We start from the raw sequence: 22,794 nt of genomic DNA on the forward strand, positions 1-22,794 counted from the left end.
AGATGTCTTCTAAAAGTTTGGTGGTTATTTTTCTCTTTGACATCTGGGGGGAGCATGTTCCACAGGGCGGGTGCCACTACCGAGAAGGCCCTCTGCCTGGTTCCCTGTAACTTGGCTTCTCACAGTGAGGGAACCGCCAGAAGGCCCTCGGCGCTGGACCTCAGTGTCCGGGCAGAACGTGGAATGCTTGCCTCAGGAAGGATCTCCTGGTGCTGACAGTGGAATAAAGAGGCAATCCTTCTTTATTTTACCTTTAATAAAATCCCCTAAAGCAATGCCTCTTTATTCTCGCTGGCATTTTAATAATTAAGGTTTAGTCCTTTGAGCTATCTTTGATGGGGAGCATGCCCGGACTGTTTTGTGGGCCTGTCTCTATTTTAGATGTGCCAGACCTTTTCATCGTGTGCCGTGCTCTCACTGCAGCCATTTTTTAACTGGTGCCCTGTGCCCACAGCATTTCTACAAAGTTCTAAGAGTGCCCATTAGCTGAGAGAGGTTGGCTGATGGCTACAGCAATCACTTCGCACTAATCTGCACTGCCATGTCTCGCCACATTGCAGATTGCAGATCAGAAATAGAAGCAAAAGTGCATCGCATACAGCTGATGAATAGCATCCCCTCAGGGATTGGCTGCCAATCTGCAACTTTGCAGTGCTGACAATTCCTACTTGAAGCATGGCTTGCTAGATACTGCTCCTCATCCCTAGTACAGGAACCCATCTTACACTGCATTCACTTATACAGTCACAGGGTACATATAATAAAAGAGGCATTGTCTGTCTGTAAGGCTCACTCACAGTTCTTTGAAGGTAATAATCCCCTTGCAAGTGACTGAATAAAGAAATTGGAGTTCACAGTTGGGGTATTGGTCAGGTCCACGCCTGCATAACTTCAGCCATGCTGCAACCTAAGGCAAACTTGTGTTCTCCTTTGAACAGTGAAGAGCGTTTGTTATTATCAATACAGAGTCAGCAAATTCTTGTGCTCTCAGAGTTCTTTGCTGCTGTAAACCATTTCAATGAAACAATATTTTGAGACCTCCTTTAAAAGCATGCCTTCAACCAAAGCATTATTTGCTCACCTTCCAGAGATCAGTAATACCCCTACAGTGGCTCATTGTCTAGACAGAAACAGCTGGCTGTTTAGCCTTTATTTTGATTTTGAAGTATTTTACTTTAAAGTGAAGAAGAAGTTGCAAGAAAGGTGTGCTGGGACTAAAATGACTTAAAATCTCTTAAAGCTTTCAGGGCTGGGAGTAAATCTGTTTCTATTGTAGGTCATGCTTTGGGGGCAATACAAGACAAGATTGTTCATTTCTGTATTTATGTGATAACCTACCAGTAGTCCTTATATTAACAGGTGTTGAGCTATAAAGCTGGTGCCAATGGACTACCTTTATTTTTACATAGGTGAGCATCCTACATCTGTCTCCTCTGAAGGTCAAAGTTGCCTTTGCAAACAATGCTGGCTGTACCTTTAGTATCCAACACTAGCTGTTGGGAAAGAGGTTAAAAAGAGGAAAATTAACCACAAGCCCCCAAATTTGGGATCCTCTCCAAACCTGTGCCCAACTGTTGCAGTTGTTTTGCAGTGAAAACCCCACGTTTTGCAGCACCGCAGTTAATGGGGCCGTTAAAAAGTCATGCTGTGAAATTTTAAATAGCATCTTATGTTTTGTGTTTTGTGTTGTAGTGGTTAGAGTGTTGTTTTGGATGTGTGAGTTCCGATACCCTTAGAACCAAGAGAAAGAGTTGCTTCAGAACTGCGGCTACATAAGTATTTGCAGTGGTAAACACATGAAAGGGGAGATTAAGACGTCTGAGGCATAAAAATACTCACAAATGACAACACTTCTGAAATTTCTCATTTTAGGACACCTCCCCTACTTAACAGTGAACTGTAGTTATTTCAGCTGGAGGATTTGTATCAGGAGGATGTGACTGTACAAGTTGCAGGATGAGAGGTAGGCCCTCCCCCCACCACTTTGTGGGAGGGTTGTTCATTTTAGTGATTAAGTGGCATGTCCTCTCAGATGTCTCAACAGCTGTTAGGATCAGTTGCTAAGGATCAGGGAAGTCCTTGATAGCACAGGTGAGACAGGTAGAAGCACGTTCTGCAGTCTTGCCCACTCAGCCTTACTTTTAAGCTGGCAGGATTCCTAATGGTCACGAAAGAAATGTTAAGACTGTCCAGGCTTTTCCTTTAAAACCAGAAACTTGTCTTGTGGCATCCCTCTCTTTTATTACCTCTTAGCAGCAGGACACTTCTATGATACTTCTCTAGCAAGGCCTTTGCTTTGTTTGCATGTCCATGAATTGTATTTCAGTATTTCTGTTGCAGCTGCGTCAGATCACACACGGCTGAAAGTGCAAAAGCTCTGCCTTTGCCAAACTTGCTCCTTCATACAGCTCTCCCCCCTTGTTTGCGCTGTACCAAATGCACAGCCCCTTTCTCATCACTATTTTTAAACTAATCCCCTCCCACCTTATTGTTGCTGCTCTTGACTTTTTTATTCTTTTGTAAAGGTGTTCCAGGTAAATTTGGACAACTTTTCACTAATCAGTAACACTTTCAAAAGCGTTCCAGTTTTCACCACTGAATCCCTAATTGTGAAGAATCTTTTACAGAATAAAATGCTTCAATGGGGACAGGGGAGCACAGGTAAAAAGAAAACATTGGAATGTCTCTGCTGCTTTCAGGAATTCTCATCTTGTCCCTCCTACAAGAGCCCAGAAAACCTTTTACTTGTTTGGATAGCTGCTGCCGTAGTCCCTGGGCGCTGAGCTCAGTCTCCTGAGGACTGTTTGCTATTTTGCTACGGCTGCTGCTTCTGTCGCTGCTGCTGCTGCTATTATTATTTATTAAATGAATCTGTTGCCTAACACAACAATTAAAATGTGGCATATAGCCCTGCAAAGGCCAGTTTTTAAAAATACATTAATCAACACTGACAACAAACCTCCAATTTAAACAGAAGGTAAACTATAAACTAAACTCCCATTCAGAATACAGTGATACCTTGGGTTAAGAACTTAATTCGTTCTGGAGGTCCGTTCTTAACCTGAAACTATTCTTAACCTGAGATACCACTTTAGCTAATGGGGCCTCCCGCTGCCGCCGCGCTGCTGCTACGCAATTTCTGTTCTCATCCTGAAGCAAAGTTCTTAACCTGAGGTACTATTTCTGGGTTAGTGGAGTCTGTAACCTGAAGCGTCTGTAACCCAAGGTACCACTATATAAAAATGCCCTGAGAAAGATACTCTGAGAAAGGTACTCTAAATTGCTAATAACAGTTGCTACTGCAGCTTTAAACTGTTAAAAATACTAAAAGCCTGGTGGGAAATAGAGGTGTATAAATTTTTGCAAAGTGTGGAGAAGGTGAATACAGTGGTACCTTGGGTTAAGTACTTAATTCGTTCCGGAGGTCCATTCTTAACCTGAAACTGTTCTTAACCTGAAGCACCACTTTAGCTAATGGGGCCTTCTGCTGCCGCCGCGTGATTTGTGTTTTCATCCTGAAGCAAAGTTCTTAACCTGAGGTACTATTTTTTGGGTTAGTGGAGTCTAACCTGAAGCATCTGTAACCTGAAGCGTCTGTAACACAAGGTACCACTGTAGTAAAAAGCTTTTCTCCCTCTCCCATAACACAAGAACTCCAGTGGGCATCTAGTGAAGACAAAAGGAAGAACTTCTTCACACAGTGCATAGTTTATAGATTGAATTCACTCCCGCAAGAGGTAGTGATGGATGTCTTTAAAAAAGGATTAGACCAATTAAAGGCGATGAAGGCTACCAATAGCTGGTAGCCATGATGGCTGTGCTCTCTCCCCAGAAGCAGTGGCCTCTGAATACCAAGGGGGGAGAGCGCTGCTTGTGGGTTTTGCGTAGGCATCTGGTGGGCCACCGTGGGAATGGGGTGCTCAATGGGCCCTTGGCCTGATCCTGCAGACTTTTCTCATGTTCTTACATAGGATGTAACACATCAAGTGGTTAGCGAAGTTTGACCTCTAGGATGTGAGCTAAAACAGGCAGTTCCTGACTGGAAACAAAATTCTTTTCAAAAATAATTTGAAATTCCCGTTGCAGGGCAAAATCTGTTCAGGGATGTGCACTGCTGTTATGCTTGGGGAGCTTGTTAAGTTTCCGTGCACACTTTCGAAAACTGCTGTCTTTCCCTTGGAGAAAAACTGTTCAAACTTGCATGGGGATTTCCAAAGAGGATGTGGGCTTTATCTCTGGAGAGCAAAATGATTTTGCAGATGCCAAAAGCTTCTGTTTGTTTAGACTTATCTAAACTATAAAGAACCTTGTGGATAATAAAGGAATTTTTAATCAAAGCCTGTGAGCTTTTTTTGTTACTTTCAGGCATCCTTCTGGAAACCATAGGCTTACCTCCAGAAAGTTAATAAATAGACAGCCACAAGCATAACAGCATTAAGAAGCTTCTGGTGTTTATTTCCTGAGCCATTCCTTGTGCTGTTTGCAAGACCCTGGGTGAGATTCGGTGTTGTGTCAGTGGGTGTGACAGGAGCTCCCGGCCCCCGCAGCTTTCCATGCTTTCCAGCATGCAGAGTCCCCCCCCAAAGGTCTAGAGCAGATTTGGGGGCTGCAGTGGAGGCTGCAGAGGAGGGGAGGAAGGAGAGGTCTCTGCAAGTGAAAGTCTGTTGCAATGCCGCTGAAATAGGATTAGGAAGAGTATAAGGGAAACGATTTTTCATTATGTGCAACAGTGTGAAAATTTTGATAAGGTTGTGACACTGTGGTGCATATATGTTAGAAAGTCTAAATAATTTAAATAGAAATGTGAAATCAGGAACTTTTCCATTTTTTTATTTTGAAAAGATGTCTAAACTGCTGTGCTGCCCTCACTATTTTCAGTGTTTTGACTTGGTCAGATGTGCTGGTTTGTTTGTGAGTAGGGGAAAGTGGGTGATCTTTATCTCTCTGCTACCAACACTGCTCCATTGACAGAAATAGTTTATAGGGGATGTGAGTAATCTAAAGGTCCTGAAAGTTCTCTGTGCTCATGTCTAGGCTACAAGGCTTGATTATGGGATGGGGGGACCTGTTTTCCCCCCTGTACGTGAAAGAGAGCTGTGAAGAGAAGCTTTAGTGATATTGGACTCCAACAGAAGGGAACTGAGTGCTAAACCCCTTATCTGAAGCCCCAGACAAGATCAAGTGCAAGGATTCAGCCAGAATATTTATAAATTGACTCAGCAGGTGCTCTATTTCCCCCTGTACAGAGTAATCTGTGACTGAGTCAGAATGAGACAGCAAGTAACCTTTTCACCTTTTGATTTTATAAATTGGCTAGAAATCCAAACTTACAACTTTTATGAGATAGTTGTTAACAACTCTGGACTGGACAGTGTCATTGTATGAGTGGACAAGAGAGGGCTATTCCTTTGGAGAGAGCCAGGCCTTTGCAAAATCCTTATGGTGATCTTCTGTAGGATTATTTTTCTTTGCCTAGTCTTATGCCTGCGTGAGAATAATGTTCTGTAACTTTTTCTAGGGTTCTCTCGCCAGTTGATGTGGATTTCAAAGCATTATAACTCAAGTTTCTGTTCTTTGCAAATGAGGCGTGGGAATATACCGTACTTTAGATCAGGTGTAGCCCATGTGATGGACTCTGGATATTGGTGGCTGTGACTCCCGTCACCCCCAATTGGCCATTGGACATGTTGGGACTGATGGCAGTTGAGAGTCCACAAAGTCTGAGCCTGTGTTATATCTCCAGCTGGGATGTGGAGTGGAGTGAAAAACTCTCTTCCAGTGGTTCCACTCCTATCTATCAAGTGCCTTGGTATTTATACTATGGTGCTCTCACAGGATCTGCTCTGTCCAAAAAGATGTTTAAACATCCTAATGAAGTCGTTGGGAGAAGGTGTCTAGAGATCTGGGGTATGATATCTTTGCTGCACAGATGACAACCCCACCAATAGCATCCTGACCCAGAGTAGGAATTATGGGACCCCAGTTTTCCATGATTTAGTAACATACAGTCATACCTCGGGATGAATACGCTTCAGTTAAATATTTTCGGGTTGCGCCCTGGGGTGACCCGGAAGTAACGGAGCACGTTACTTCTGGGTTTCGCCGCTTGCGCATGAGCAGACGCTCAAAATGACGTCACGTGCATGCGCGGAAGCGGCGAAACACGACACACGCTGTTGCGTCTTGCATCCCGAGGTACCACTGTACAAGCTTGATTACTGTAAAGTGTGATATATGGGGTTGGTGTGCCTTTCAAAATTGTTGTTAGTTTTTTAAAAGAAACGTTAACTTATAGAGAACATAGTAGTCAAGCTGTTGAAAGGGGATAATAGGCTCATTTTAAACCTATGCTGAAAGAGCTTAATTGGCTTTCTGTTTGTTTTTGTGCACAACTCAAAGTGCTGCTTCTGACCTTTCATTCCCTAAATGGGGGTGAGGAACCTGTGGCCCTCAAGGTATTGTTGTATTATATTATGCACATCACCCCTGACCATTGGCTGTGTTTGCTTGCTGTGGTTGATGGGAGTTCTCTTCCAACAACATTGGGTGGGTCACAGACTCCCCACCCCTTCCCAAATGGTTCTGAAGAACTGCCTACTTCCATGTTTTGTACTACTTGCTTGTTCACAGGCACTGCTGCATTTGAGTTTAAGATAATGGTAAAACATAATAATAACAGTTTAAATCAGGGGAGAGATTGTGTGTCACTTCTGATGATATGGGTGACATTTATTGAGTCCTGCTTTTTCTTTGAAAGCTTCTAGATTAGTCACCCATCCAAACTGATCTGCGTGTCCAGCATCAGCCGTGTTACAGCACTGGGTGCTCATCTGCCATCTAATGGGATCAATCAATACATGCTTATAATTATCCCTGATGGACTCTCCCATGTTCAGAGATGGTGTATCACATAACACTGTTGCCGCAAGCACACTGAAATTCAATTACCCCAGCAACGAAATACTGCATTTGGAGTACTTGAGGGAAATTCAGGTTCCCTTGGTCAGTTATTCTCCTCGATAACTTCACCAAATATTTGGATCTCACTTTGCAATAACTTAGGAACAATTTCATGTTCATGCAACAAAATGGCAGTCTGGAAAAGTCCCTGACCTGTGCATCTGACTTTTGCTGACCTTGGTCCTTTTATTTCCCTGCTGCCTTTGTTTCATAGCTGCAAACCCTTAAAAGATTGTAAGGGGGACTGCAGACCTTGCAAGCAATGAAACTTACAGTCATAAGTTCCCCCAAAAGCTTTATGTGAAACCAAGATTATTCTAAATGAGAAAGGCTTGCTCCAGCAAAGCACTCAAAGGCTTGGGTAGGGTGTCGGAAGAGAGAAACAGTAAGAGAACTTGCCCAGGCAGGCACATTCTTAATCCCCCCAAAGAAGCATTGACCGCAACAGGATGAAATCAGGCCAAATCTTTATTAGCTGGAGGATTTGGGGTAGGATCAGTTCGTCATTCCACTCTCCCCATACTGGTGGAATGGGATTCAGTGAGGCTGCACCGCAGTAAACCCATTCTGAGGGAACTGGCCAGTGATGACCCCTGTTGTGCTGCAAGCCAAGCTAGCAAGGTCTCACTGGGAGACTGGGGAGAGGATTCCAGCCAGGCAGAGACCCAACCCGAGCTTGGGGCATGCTAGGGCCAATCCTCCCCTCAAGCCCCTTATGGGAGATTCCCCCCCCCCTTCACCTACCCAATGCAATTTCTGCCAAAGTCCCAGTTGACTGTGCTGTCCTCAGACTGCCTGAGCGTGCAATAATTAAAATATCTGTGTTGGAAGAGTTAATGTTGAAGAAGGAGATACTCCTATGAGGTCCACACGATTCATTATTGAATCATTACACAGCTTAGGGAATTCATTACCCCCAAGTTGGGCATTGGGGGGGGGTAGTTACCATTAACTTTGATGATGTTGTAAAATGATAGCTGTAACAGTTTGATGGAATCTCCCATGTTCAGAGATGGTGTATCTGAGGGCCAAATGCTAGGCGCAAGCAGGTTGTGCACAAGTCAACTTCATCTCCTCTGTGTGAGACTTCCACACCCATAAGTGGCTTAATTGGTGAAACAAAACAGCATATCTCTCATATCTTTCTAACTGCATTAGAAACTGCTCTGTGCTATAGAAAGCCCTGGCTCAAAACCTGTTGAAATCAGATGTTTTCCTGTTGATTCTATAATTGCTTGCTGAATCCCCTTCACTCCGTTTGGTGGGTACACAGTGCTGTACTCAATGGACCTTTCATGTGATCCCGCAAGGAAATGTTGGGAAACTTTTAAAAAACCTTTTCTCTCTCTCTTGGGCTCTCTGAAACTGGTTAATTTTAGACTTGTACCATTGGCCTGCCTGCAGAAGGGAGGACACTAAGAAGGGCTTAGTTAATCACACATAAATCACTGGGATACCGGCCAGCGGTGAGGTCTCCGTCTCTGGAATGCTTTGGTACCAGGAAGTTTCTATCACCAAAACAATGTATTCTGGGGAAAGGTGGGAAGAAGAGCCTGCACAGCTGCAGTGCTAAAATCTTAGGCCCCTCTTTTATGTGGAGCAGAAAAGTAAAGCCTTGGAGGCGGCCAAGCTTTTCGGTTATTTCCGTTTCACCCCAGTATGTTATTGTTCCGTCTTCTTTCCCACCAAATCTGAAATGGTGCATAGTTTGTATCAATGAAAAACAAAGTTAGCAAGCAATGTTTTAAGCACTACATATCTAAGCAATTGTGCCAAATCATTTGGTTAATCATTAAAAAGGCTAAGTTGTGGTTCACACATTCGTGTCTGTCATTTGATTTACTCAGTATTTGATTACTGTCTGCCAAACTCCTTCCATTTTGAAAAGCTACACTTGCCAGCTTGCCAAGGGATCATTTGCACACCGTGTTCAAAACTCCCATTGTTCTAGGCGCATTTTGCGACAGGGAATTTCATCAGTGCGAGGAGTTTCTGAGCTCTGGGCGCAGTTCTGCACCTAAGAGAGCCAGTGTGGTGTAGTGGTTAAGAGCGATAGTCACGTAATCTGGGTAACCGGGTTCACGTCTCCGCTCCTCCACCTGCAGCTGCTGGGTGACCTTGGGCCAGTCACACTTCTTTGAAGTCTCTCAGCCCCCCTCACCTCACAGAGTGTTTGTTGTGGGGGAGGAAGGGAAAGGAGAATGTGAGCCGCTTTGAGACTCCTTAAAGGGAGTGAAAGGCGGGATATCAAATCCAAACTCTTCTACTCTTCTTCTTCTAAGATTACAGATCAAAACTGCAGAGTGGAAGGAAGGGCCTCACCACTTCCAGCTACTCTCTGAAGACTGGATAAGAGACCCTCTTAAGAATATTAGGGAGGTGGGCAGGGGAAGAACTTGGCCATGTGAAAAATGAACATAATACTTTAACTGCAGTTCATTCATTTTCAGCTTTGCATACTTGTTATAAATAACTGTTGCGCCCATAATCTAGGTTTAAGGGGTGCCATTTATCTCCTAGCTTTCATATCTCAGTTTCTAACATGGTTTTGCACAGGCTTGTGTGAAGGCTCAGCACTGTAGTCATCAAGTGATATACATACACGTTCTCCACCTGTTCCTCTTTCTTCCAGTGTTTCTTCCCAGGCCCCTCTGGTCTCCCATTAGGTTGAATTTTAGATTGTAAGCTCCTTAGGGCAGGGACTTAACCTCTTGTTCATTATGCTATGCATAAATTGATGAGACCTGGTGATTTATTCTTGTTTGAAACAGCCCTTTGCTTGCAACATTGAAACTGGAAACTTTTCCTTAGGATTTTGTTTGGTTTTATATATTTACTTAAATTGTATGCCACCCTCTACCCATAGATCTCAGGGCAGTTCACAACATAAACTCACAAAATTAAAAAAAACAGAAAACACATAATAAAAATAGAAAACAAAGACAACCCAATAACCTCTCCTTCCACAACACATTTTAAATGGACATTGGATGTCAAGGAACCAAAGGCCTGGTTAAAAAGGAATGTTTTTGCCTGGTTCCTAAAGGTGTATAATGAAGACGCCAACCAAACCTCCCTGGGGAGAGCATTCAACAAACGGGGAGCCACTGCAGAAAAGACCCTTTCTGGTGTTGCCACCCTCTGGACCTCTTGTGGAGGAGGCACATGAAGAGGGGCCTCGGAGGAAGATCTAAGGTCCAGGTAGGGTCATATGGAAAGAGGTGGTCCTTGGGGTACTGCGGAAGTTATACCTTGCCTTTTCCCCTGACAAGGGACTCAAGGCAACTTGCAGATAAAAACAAAAACAGCTAAAAGCATTGGGAGGGGATGATCAATAAAAAATAAAATAAACATTGATAGAGTTAAAATTACACACACACACACACACACACACACACAGTTAGAAACATGTCGGAGAGCAAACTTCTCTTGTGCAAAGTGCCCTGATGAGGGTGTAGGAATGGGAGTATGTGATGGTGTGCTGGACTCCTGCTTTCCTTCAGCACCAGCACAAGCCAGAGATTGGGGGGGGGGATGGCTCAGCAGAGGCCAGGAGCCTCCAGAGAGGGAGGAGAAAGACTGAGACTGAGGGGCTACAAGGTTTTATTGGGGTTTCCTTGCTTGGAAGTTGCTGTCGGGTGCAGGGCCTTGCCTCATCCCCCCCCCCCCGCCTCCCGTAGCCTCATCCCCCACCACTCTCCTCTCCTTTTTCTGAGCCTGGCAAAGCTTATTGCATAGTATGCAAGAAGACTGGACCTAGGATGGGAGGAAATGCATTCTTGGCTGGTAGCAGGAACTATCCACCAGTGTCCTCCTTTACATCTTAATTATATAACTCAGTCACTGTGCAAGATGGCTGTTTGGCCATTTGATGGGTCTTCTCACCCTCCTAAAGGCTTTTTTGGGGGGATCTATATGTAGGGACACGGGTGGTGCTGTGGGTTAAACCACAGAGCCTAGGACTTACCGATCAGAAGGTCGACGGTTTGAATCCCCGCAACGGGGTGAGCTCCCGTTGCTCGGTCCCTGCTCTTACCAGCCTAGCAGTTTGAAAGCACGTCAAAGTGCAAGTAGATAAATAGGTACCACTCCAGCGGGAAGGTGAACGGCGTTTCTGTGCGCTGCTCTGGTTCACCAGAAGCAGCTTAGTCATGCTGGCCACATGACCCGGAAGCTGTACGCTGGCTCCCTTGGCCAATAAAGCGAGATGAGCACCGCAACCCCAGAGTCGGTCACGACTGAACCTAATGGTCAGAGGTCCCTTTACGTTTACCTATATGTTGAATATATTTTTTTCCTGGAGGGGAGTTCCAGGGTGGGGTGAAGTGTGCAGGCAGGAGACGGCGATCAGGTCTCTGTTCTACCAAATGGACCTCAAGGGCAGCAACAAGCAGCACTGAGTGAGAGGTGATGAATTTATGAACAGGGATGGGGCAGGGAGAGGGCATTGATTGGGGAAGTCACCACCGTCCTTGCAAATAGCAAGCATTTGCCCCTTTGCATGTTAAAATAAGACCTTGTGCATCTCAATTGATTTGGCAATGGGGTGGGGATGTGAACAAGAAAATGTGGCTACCCCTGCCATGCCTAGTTTGGCCCTCAGTTGGAACTATTCTGGACAACATCCCTCCTGACTTTCTGACAGATCTTGAATAGTAACAATCATAGAAGTGAGAAGGGGTGGTGGCAAGATCTTGCACAGAGCACTTATTGCAGGCTTCTGTCACCTGCTTCAGTTTGCCTCCTGGGTGGACCAGCCCTGCCTATAGAATCAGATGAAGCTGGTGGGAGTGCTTATTAGTCATGTTTCTTCTCTACCAATATCAAGCTACATGGAAAGAGTGTTATTGGAGGCTATATTGCTTAAACATAAAGGTTTCATTTATGAAGTGCAAGTTAAAGCTCACTGGCACTGAAAAGATATCCAGAGATAAGGATGGGGGAGAGATTCGAATCAGTTTGCATTTATAGCTGAATATATCAAATTCACCCTTTCCGAAACAATATGAGAATCAAAACACAGCCATCATTCACACATCTGAATTTTTAAGTGTAGTTCTCCATTCAAACAGTGTTTACAAAACTGCAAATATTAAAGGAAAATTTGCTTTAAAATGAATATATCAGTGAAAATGCATACACTAGTCAAAATTGTGTTTATTAGGCGAAATTCACACTAAAAAAATTGATAAATATTTTTGGATGGAGAAATGCACAAATTGCTGCAGAAATGTGGAGAACTGAATTTAAGATTCAAAAAATGTGAAACAGAGAGAACCAAAATTGCGAGATCTTTCCACCTCTATCCAGAAATGTTTAAAATATTCTGGCACTTTCTGCCTCAGGTTTCCCTGTGGTCTCTTTAGATTTGTATCCCTATGATGTAGAACAGAGTTTTCCTATACGGCGATGTGGCACGGAAGGAATGTGACCTTATAGTTAACGTTTACACAGTTGGGGTTTCCATGGTTACGAAGAGGATGTGACACATTATGAGACAAACTCAGGAAGCAGGATGGTGGCGGTTTGGGTGGCTCCCTTGGTGTGCGAGAAGCTTTATGGCTCCCCTTTGCTTGCGCTGGTTCTGGCCTGCGGATCCTCCCCCCTCCTCTCCCTCCCATTTACGTTAGCAAGGGTTGGGAACTAAAGTGTCACTGCCGTGTTTGCTGATGTTGGCGGGTTTTGTCTCTCAAAAGAAACCCAACACCAGCCTATGTACACACAAGTGCTCTTCCTGCCAGGGAGGGGCTAATTGCCATGCCAACCCCTGTGCAAATATATCATGGTGATAACAGAGTCAAAAGCAGTTCGGTCGTTGCAAGATCCTGAGAGGATGCTCTGTTTGTTTCCTGAGCCTTGCCCTCAGCGCTCTAGACCTGCATGGTTCAGGCAGCGGTCTGGGAATCCAGTATTGTCTGTTGCGACTGATACCTTCTGTCTTCAGAGTTACACACAGAGAGGTCTTTCGTGTCACCTGCTGCATGATCCTTTTTAAGTAGGAGGGACTGGAAATGGGACTGTGTGGAAAGAAGGTGCTGTGCCCCTCAGTTGCAGTTACTCCCCATGGGCTTTGCAGCTGTGGAACACACAAGGAAATCAAAAGCATTAATATGCAGTATATCAGATGTTTCACAACTTTTGGAAATGTTCTCATATGTGAAAGCTATGGGACAAAAGTTATTGTTACAACTCGATAGAATTTTCTCCATGAGGTCTGGCGGGTGGCAACACAAGAGCAGGCCTTTTCTGTGGTGGCTCCCCATTTGTGGAATGCTCTCCCCAGGGAGACTCTCCTGGCACCTTCACTACATTAACCTTTAGATGCCAGGTGAAAAGGTTCTCCTATAACCAGGCCTTGGGCTGATTAAACAACCTCTGTGTTTGTTGAAGGGGGCTATTGGGTTGTTGTTGTTGTTGTTGTTCTAACTATGATATGTATTTTGCATTTTCTTTTTGCATTTTTACGCTGCAAACCACCCTGTGATCTTCGGATGAAGGGTGGTGTATAAATGTAATACATTAATAATAATAAATAATAATTTTGGGAAAGTAATCCACTCAAAGAGGTCCTAGACTGGCAGGCCTCTCAGTAAATGGGGGATGGAATTCAAAGGGAATTGTTCATCTGTGTGAGGGTCTTCCTATTTCCAGGGTTTGCATTCTTTCGTTTTGTCCTCTCTCTTCCAAAGGAAACTGCACCTTGGATTGGTAGTGGTGGATAAACTTGTTGTTTGGGTACATTTATCCATTATTTTCTCTTTGAAGAAACCCTGGAAAGTGTCTGGGGAACCCCAAGGTTTGCTATGACACAGTTTGAAAACCAGGGTAGTTAATATTGTTTTTCTGTGTAGAATCTACACTTTTCCCTATTGCCTAACACTGTGATTTTTATTTATTTATTTCAGAACTCCGAATCCCTCGATATTTATATCCAGAATACACTTTCCTCTCTATATCCACCTTTTGAGGCCACAGCTGCTACTGTTCTGTGGCAGCTTTTCAGCATTGTTGAAAAGTTTTATCACGGAGATGGTCTCAGATGTCTAATTGATTTTCTTGTTCCTGCCAAGAGAGTCTTACAGTGTATCCAACGGGAAACCTGTGTAAGTATATTTGTATCTACTCTAGCAAAACAGAGACTCTTTGTTCATTATCCAAGCACGAGGAGGGCGGAATAAGATGCTGTTTAATCTTTTAACTGCTAGGCAAACGAAACCCTAGATAACCATGGGAAAGTTCATTCTAGTAAGACACTGGAAAGCGAAGCATCACGTTTTGTATTTGTTTGGAATATAATTCCATGAATTTGTGCTGTAGTACATTTCAGGAGAATGGTAGGAGGGTTTTTATATATTTTGCTACAGAATTTATATTGTTGGGCCAAGAAATGATAAGAGGGTAAGAAAAATGATTTATGATTGTAATTTGTGTGTGTGCTTTCTTTTCATGGGCATCAGAATTTGAGTAAATCATTGAAAGCCTAGTGTGAACTTGGTTAGGCGGCTTTAAATGGCCAGTATTGATAGCTTTATGTTCCATATGTTCCATGAATTTGTCTAATCATCTTTTAGTGGCCATCGCTGCCTCCTGTGGGAGCAAATTCAGTAAGTTTAACAATGCACTGTGTGAATAAGTTATTTCTCTTCTCTGTCCTGAATCTTCAAACATTCATCTGCATCAAATGTCCTAGTATTATGAGAGAAGGAGAAAAACTTTTCTCTATGCACTTTCCCCCACACCAGGCTTAATTTTTTATGCTCTATCATGTCTCCTCTTACTTGCTTTGTGACCAGAACCATATCCAGTCATACCTCGGGATAAATACGCTTCAGGTTGAGTGCGTTCGGGATGCACTCCGTGGCGACCCGGAAGTAATGGAGTGTGTTACTTCCGGGTTTCGCTGCTTGTGCATGTGCAGACAGTCCCATTCACATCCCGAGGTACCACTGCACAGTTTTCCAAATGCAATCACACCATAGATTTGTTTATTATGATACTGGCAGTTTTGTTTTCATTCTGTTTCCTGATAGATATTTTGCCCCAGTGTGCATCACTTTACAGCCGCTTACACTGACTTGCATTTGATTTCCTGATTCTCACTCACCCAGTTTTGAGAGATTCTTTTGGAGCTCTTTGCAATCACCTTGTGTTTTAACCATCCTCAACAGTTTCATATCATCAGAAAACTTGGCTCTACTATTCCTTGATGGGGTGGACCTCAATTGGGAGAACGGTCCATTTATTCTTACTTTTTGCTTCCTGATTCTCAACCAGTTACTGATCCACAAGAGGACCTCTCACCTTATTCCATGATTGCAAAGGTTACCCAGGAGTCCTTTGTGAGCTGCTTTGTAAAAAGCTTTTTGAAAGTCTCTAAGTGCACAGTGTCTTACTTTTTACGGATAATCTTGCTTTTTGCTGATCTGCTGGTACAGTAACTTGCCTAGTCCAACTTGAACTAAACAATTCCCCCCTACCCTCATTTGTGTCAAATAAGCATAACTGTGCATAACCTGCACTAAACATATTAAAATTATCTGTCATGAAAATCTGAATTCTCCACTTAGTACTGCATGCTTTGCTTTTCCTGTGCTTCCACAGAACTGAAGTGTGTACATAGTACTGGGTATTTGAGGACTGTGCTTGATATTTGACACCATAGGTTTAGTTGAAACTGTCTTTAAGCTATGAAATACCTTGGTTTGTTAGAGAACAATCAAATCTATCTAACCATTTCACCATGCATGTTTCACATCTGTCCAAGCTTCAGGCAGCAGTAACTCAAAATTGCTAATAGATAATTAAGAAATCTTGGTTCAGAAGCTGAGTAACTTTTATTGTTATTAGTATGATAAAGAGTATAGAAAACAAAACTCTGTTCAAACAATCAAACATTTTTAGTTACATATTTTTAATGTGAAATACGACTTGAGTACTTGAATCTTTCCCTGTTCATAGGCAGGCACAGCCTAATTATTACCATTTCAAGTTTATTCTTCATCCATTGAAGTCAGTTAATTCTTCAGCTGGCTTCTTTGTGAGCAGGACCACTTTCTTCGCTGGGAGTGAAGCGGAAGGGGAGAGTGGTTGCCCACCTTGTGAATGCAACTTTCTCAGGAATGCAATTATTCAGGAAATCACTTGAAGATTTACAGCCCCCAGACTGCAACTCAGTAGGGAGGCAAAAGAATTTATAGCCCAGTGTTTGTGCAAAGTACTGAGGCTCAACAGGAGTCAGAGCAAGGGATTTAGTGACTGTTTAATTGTAGCCGCATAAAGGACAGTTCTGTTTCCACAATGAACTGTGTACGATTATTCATTGCCCTGATGACAGCCCTCAAATGCCACTCTTCTCTTGCTTTGCCTCAGCAAGTATTTCTTTCCCCCTTTTGCTGGCAACTTTGAATTTCCTGACTGGGAAACCGGAGCTATCATGGTCTCTGCTGATACAGTAGAAATGGTGTATTTTCCTAGCTAATTGCTGGCTTGGGGGCAAGGATGAGAGATTGGTGTTTTAGTCTCATAATAATTTGGAAACAGATTGGAGATGCAAGAGTAACCTCATTTTATTTATTTTATCACCACAGTGAATTATGCTGCTCGTAATAATGTTCTTTATAGTATACCAGGCTCTGCTAGGCATTATCAGAAGTTGGATTTATGCTGATTTGAATGTTATGCAAAGCAGTAACACGAAAAGCATGTGGATCCCAGTGCCGCACATGTTCTCTCCAAATCAATCCCAACTGGAGCGTGAAGATGTAGATTCACTGCCACTTCTGAAGCCCAGCTGGCTGCACTTGCTGTCATGGCAGTGGGGCCCAAATTGGGCCCTTCTCTAGGAGCTGGAGCAACTTCCAGCAGACCATGGCTGGCACACTTCCACCTCCAGCACCATTTGGGGGCCCTTCCACAGGTTACTGACATGCCTGCAGTGGGTGCCTTCATTGTGGTGGAATCTTCCCTCTGCCAGTAGAGGCTCAAGGCCAACAAACTGGGGTATCCACTCAGTCTCCACCCTCTCTAGCAACACACACTGGGGGTTAGGATTGCAGCCTATGTCAGTTCCGTCAGGGTGCAATTTAAAGCACGCTTCCTTAGCGAAAATACTATTGAACTCTGTGGCACTTATTTCCAGATATAAACAATTCCTTTTCTGACTGTTTATTTAATTTCTCACAGCACTTAAGTATCCTTACTTACTGGAAAGTGCTTCAGGATGCTGTACTTGCATAGACTCTCATGTTAAGGCTGAACCGCATCTAAGGGTTCATTCATACTTGTGCTTGTCCCATGCTTAGAAAGTGTGAATCTGAGCTGTTTTCTGTTTGTCCCACACTTGCTTGGCATAGGTCCAAGCGGTTTTGCCCTAGCCCCACTGCTTTCTCCTGGAAATGCTATTATTTAGTGATAAATTGGAACAAACATCAATCCAGAGAAAACCCTATTGACATTTGCTCCAATTCAGCAGTAAATATTGGGTTTTCCTGGAAGAAAGCGGTGGAGCAAGAGTCTGGATGAGCCAGTCTGGATGAGCCCTAAGTGTTATCAGAAGTAATGAGGAATATATGAAACTTTCTTACATTGGCTTTTTAAAATCCTTTAAAAAATAAATTATGGATGCTGTGGATTGAATCTTGGAGCTTCTGCATACAAAGCAAATGCCATGCCACTACATTTTCAGTTGTAATATGTGCTTTATTTTGAAGGGTTTCTTTTCATTTTAGTACATCATAGCTATGTCAAACTTACTAGGATGCAATGGCTGTTTACTTTTGAGGCCTGTTGAGTGGTATTGATAGGCAAGCCTTAGTTGAAAGGACGAATTGACCCTTAAGGTGCAAAAGACAACCCACAGTATTAGTAGTTTACATACATTTTGCAGGCACTGGGTGCATGTGAAGTTTTAGCTGGAGTTTTGGATCTTGGATATTACAGACCAGTAAGCTTAACGTCTGGCAATCTGGTGGAATGTATTGTTAAGGATAAAATAACCAAACATATAGAAGAACAAGCCTTGCTGAACACAACCAGCATGGCTTCTGTAAGGGCAAGTGTGTCTCACAAACCTGTTAGAGTTATTTGAGGATGCCAGCAACCACAAAGAGGTGATCTGGTTGACATAGTGTATTTGAGCTTTCAACAAACTTTTAACAAGACTTAGAAGGAAGACTCCCCCTCCTTGTGCTTTTTAACTTCTTCATAAATGATCTAGAGTTAGGAGTGAGCAGTAAGCTGACCAAGTTTGCTGATGATACTGAATTGTTCCGGATCATTAAAACAAAAATGTGTTTGTGAAGAGCTCTGAAAGGATCTCTCCAAACTGGTTGAATGGGTGGTAAAACGGCAAATGCAGTTCAATGCAAACAAATGTAAAGCGATGCATGTTGGGGCAAAAAATCTTAATTTCACATATATTCATGGGGTCTGAACTGGCTGGTGGGGTAGTAGTGGCTAGCTCAATGATGATGTCGAAAGTGTGTGGAAGCCTTGAAATAGGCAAATTCAATGCTAGGGATAAATAGGAAAGAAATTGAGGATAAAATTAATAATATCATAATGACGTTATACAAATCTATGGTGTGGCCGCATTTGAAATATTGTGTATAGTCCTGGTCACCTCACTTTTTATAGGATATTGTAAAGTTATAAAATGTTCAGGAAAGGGCAACCAAAATGATCAAGGAGATGGAGCTGCAGGGTTTGGGACTTTTAGTTCAAAGAAAAGGCAAGTAAGAGGCGACATGACATAAGTGTATAAAATTATGCATGACATAGAGAAAGTAGACAGAGAAAAGTTTTTCTCCCTCTCTCATAACACTAGAACAAAGCTGAGTGTTGGAAGATTCAGGACAGATAAAAGAAAGGGCTTCTTCATGCAACACACCGGCAGCCTTGGGATTCGCTCCGGCAGGAGCAGGTGATGGCCACCAACTTAAATGGATTTAAAAGAGAATTAGACAGATCAACGGACAATAAGGCTATCAATGGCTATGAGCCAGGATGACTATGCTTTGACTATGCTTTGGTCAGAGGCAGTAGTCATGCTTCTGAATACCAGTTGCTGGAAACTACATGGAGAGGAGGCTGTTCTTGTGTTTGGATCCTGTTTGGGGGCTTCCCATGGACATCTGGTTGTGAGAGCAGGAAGCTGGACTAGATGGGCCATTAGGCTGCCCAGCAGGCTTTTCTTACGTACTTGTGTTTCGTTTGCTTGAGTGGCCTGTGTTGTGGCCTTATTTCATGGATCTCTATGGAAGTATCAGAGGGGGTTGAGTGGTTCTTGATTTTCCAGCCAGTCTGGGAGGGTGGGTGGCACCTGGTGAGGTAGAAGAACTTGCACCCTGCTCATGTCAGCCTGTGGGAGGTGCCATCCCAAAGTAAGGGATGCCTTTCATGAGACAAATGGAAACAGAAAATCATGGTAAGAAAACTTCTGTTTCTCTCTCTGTTAAGTTTCAGTGAACTGCAAAGTGCTGCTTTGGTCGCATTCTGAACACACTTCTACAAGTAATTTGTGTTTGTTATATGAATTGCGTGTTATGAGAATTATGTGTTTGTTGTATGAAATATGTAATACAAGATTCCTAGGTTAGACTTCCTGACCCTCAGGGTCTCTGTGATACTGACAGTTCTGTGATTCTATGATTCTGTGAATTTTCCAGAGGAGCAGCAATGTTAGGCTGTTTGGGCTGAAGATAAAGAGTTTTGTGGCATCTAAAAGATTGATTATTTATGATGGCATATGCTTTTTTGAGCTAGACTCTTGTCCACATACCTTTACGCCATAAACTTGTTAGTGCTTAATATGTCAAAATATTTGTTGTTTCATCTGAATTAATGAATGAATACTTGAACACTGCAATGTAACATTTAGATTGCCAGCTGGTCTAATAAATACCCTTTTAGTGTGGGAATGCTTGCCTAATTTCTCTATTTTGCTAAGCTTTTTCATAGCTTTTTTAAAAGTCAAAGTTATAATTTCTTGCAAAGCAAAACATTTAAATTGAGTTTTAACTTATAATCAAGTTTTTTTTAACTCCCTACCATTTTTTATTTGAATCCTAAGTGAACATCAGTCAAATAATACTCAGTACAGAGGTCTTTAAAGAAACTTTCAATTGTTGGTTTTCTAGATGTTGATTCTTTTCTTGTTAGTAAAAAACCAAAACTAACTGTCGTTGAATGTACTTAAGAAACACCTGTAAAGCGAGTTATCCTACTGATTAATGACATAGTTCAGTTGTTACACCAACAAGCACCCTGGTATTTAAACAAAGTAAATTGGTATAGCATTTTGATTAACACAGTAAAAGAGAAAACCCAGAATAGAAGATAATTAGTAGTTGCTAGATGCAACACACCAGCCCAGACCTGAAAGAGGAAGAGCGGTATTGAAGCGTACCTGCCTTCTGTTTCAATAAACACATTCCTTTAGGAATGAATCAGAAAACTAATATATTTGGCTTTTGGACAGCTGCAAAGGCTATTACCTCAGGGTATGATTTTGACCCTACAGTGGATGTGTTCAGAGCCGAAACCATTACATCAGCAAGCATCAAATACCATAAGCTTCACAATAGCAATGTTTGAATGAAATCATACAAAGAATCTCTTCTTTCATAGGGCCTTGATTGTGGGACAACAAGATTGTTTTGCTGGAAAGTGCTCATGAATGTAGGATGATTTGCCCCCTGGAAGCTCAGGGAGGACCAAAGAACATGGGATGCAGGCAGGGGTGGCGGGTATATGGTGTGCAAGGGGCTCCAGACCCCAATATTTAGGGGCAGGGGACTATGCCCCCCAATATTGAGGGGGGCAGCCACCCCCTGCCCCCACCGGGCGCTCTCCATGTGCCCCAGCCTCCACCCAGGAGCCCACCTCTATGATTTCATGAGGTTTCTGGGAAAAGTGAAGGGAAGTCAACACTTACTCCACTAAAGCCCAAGGATACCATATTCATATTCTGGCGCAGTGAATTAACTCTGCATTCTCTCCTTATGAAAGCCCCCTGACTCTCCTCACACCTTTATCTTCTTCAACTTAGGAGAAATCCCACTGCACATTGGTGTTTCAGAGTCCTGGCAGAGAGCTGTATATAGTTGATAGTAGTCAACATTGTGTTAGATCCTGAATTCATACCCAAAACTCAACAAAGGAGCAGCAGCCCTGGGTTACTTACTTTTATTTTTGGTGCTGAAATCTGGGATAAATGTTTAAAGAAATCCTCGTCTACTACTTGTACCATGGAACATCCATTTCCACCTTACTTGTTTAGCCCAACCTTTCTCAATGGTCTCTCAGTTACAGTTCATAGCACTATTTAGATAAGGAAGTGTGCAGTTGTATGTGACTGGCATTGCATGTATACAGAAATGCCTTCCAAATCCTTACTCACTTATGTGAAACTTAGGTTGGGACCTGATTATTTTTCTTTTGCTACTAATTTCAAAGTTAAGGGAATGGGGCCTAATCCTTTAATTCTCACAGCATTCAGTGAAGCTTTAAAGCTTTAGGCCTTACCCTGACATTATTAACCAGACAAAAGGCTTTAATGGCATTGAGCCTCTTCAGATCCAAAGGGTGAATCTTGCTGGTCAAAGGAAATCCCCTTGTCAGAGCCCATGAGTAAAGAAATGACTGCTCAGTGAATGGAAACCTGAGACAGAAATATGCCACCCCTGGCAAAGAGACAGGATGCCTCCGTCAGATACCTTGCTCTCCCAATATTGTTCATTTAAAAAGAAACAATGGAATCTTTATGTACTCCGAACTTAGCAGCTCTCCCTCAAGAGGAAAGGGTCACAGAGAGTGTTTCCTAATGCTTCTTTATAGCCTCAGTTACTAAGATGCATCCCTTTGTTAACTCTGGGAAATCACAAGTCTACTTCACACATTACATTTTTAGGTGTACACTTGTGAACAAGATCCAGACAAATGTGGAAACATCATACAGAGATTGAGGACTGACTGAAACTCTCTGTAGACTTGTTGTTGTTGTTTGTTGTTGTTGTTGTTGTTGTTGTTGTTGTTATCCCGTCCATCTGGCTGGGTTTCCCCAGTCACTCTGGGTGGCTTACAGCATATAGATGGCCCTTGGGGTCCCTTCCAAACCTACAATTTTAGGATTCTATGACTTTATGCTCACTAGCAAATGCAGGTTCTCTACCACGAAATGGGTAAAATGGCCCTTCTGCATTTCTTTAGTTCCAAGACAGTTTTAATCAAGATTTGACTGGCACAAACCAGAGTGGTTCTCGTTCTATAACATTTTTTCAGTTATTTTTGCATTACTTCTTTGAATGAGAATGTTTTTCCTACCTGGAGAGTTGATGTATCTGTTAAAGCCACCCCAACAATTCCAAAATATTAACATTGCTTTATTTCAGTTTTATAAATACTGTATATGGGGGGGGGGGGGAGCAAGCGACCATAATATTAGCACTATCATCATGTTTGAACATGATCTGGGTAAGGGAAGCTTGTCACTTCCTGTGAAAATTCTAGCAATTTGCTGGTAATGAATTAGCATTCTCATGGTTTGGCAGCTTGATAACAAAACCAGTCATTCAAAAATGTGAAGGGTCTACTTTCCTAGCCCTGCAGTATATTTGAAAAAAATTGATATAACATTTTTAGGAATGAGTTCAGCCACTGATCACAGTAGTCAGAAGAATATGTTCAGGGCTAGTTTTGTGATCTATGTTAATTATTTGTACTCATAAGACACTATTGATTTTGAAACTTTTGTTGGTTCTGAAATAGAACATAACTTGTTTATTACCCATTGTCGTCTTGTTTTACTATGAGTCAACTGCTAAATTAATTTACCAC

At 42.7% G+C, this 22,794-nt stretch overlaps 1 protein-coding gene across 5 annotated transcripts in view; it reads left to right on the forward strand.

Moving 5' to 3' along the window:
* PLEKHG4B (pleckstrin homology and RhoGEF domain containing G4B) overlaps window positions 1-22,794 on the forward strand; it is a 99,913-nt gene that overhangs the window by 31,229 nt on the left and 45,890 nt on the right. For 4 of the 5 annotated variants that reach the window (XM_077917648.1, XM_077917647.1, XM_077917651.1 and 1 more), the window contains exon 2: window positions 13,866-14,063. In XM_077917648.1, coding sequence (XP_077773774.1) covers window positions 13,866-14,063 — 198 coding nt within the window. Of the gene's footprint in view, window positions 1-10,029; window positions 10,162-13,865; window positions 14,064-22,794 lie in introns of those variants that run through there. The other variant, XM_077917650.1, reaches the window with a different exon arrangement.

This window comes from Podarcis muralis, chromosome 13 (assembly GCF_964188315.1).
Source record: "Podarcis muralis chromosome 13, rPodMur119.hap1.1, whole genome shotgun sequence".
Classification (NCBI taxonomy): Eukaryota; Metazoa; Chordata; class Lepidosauria; order Squamata; family Lacertidae; genus Podarcis; species Podarcis muralis.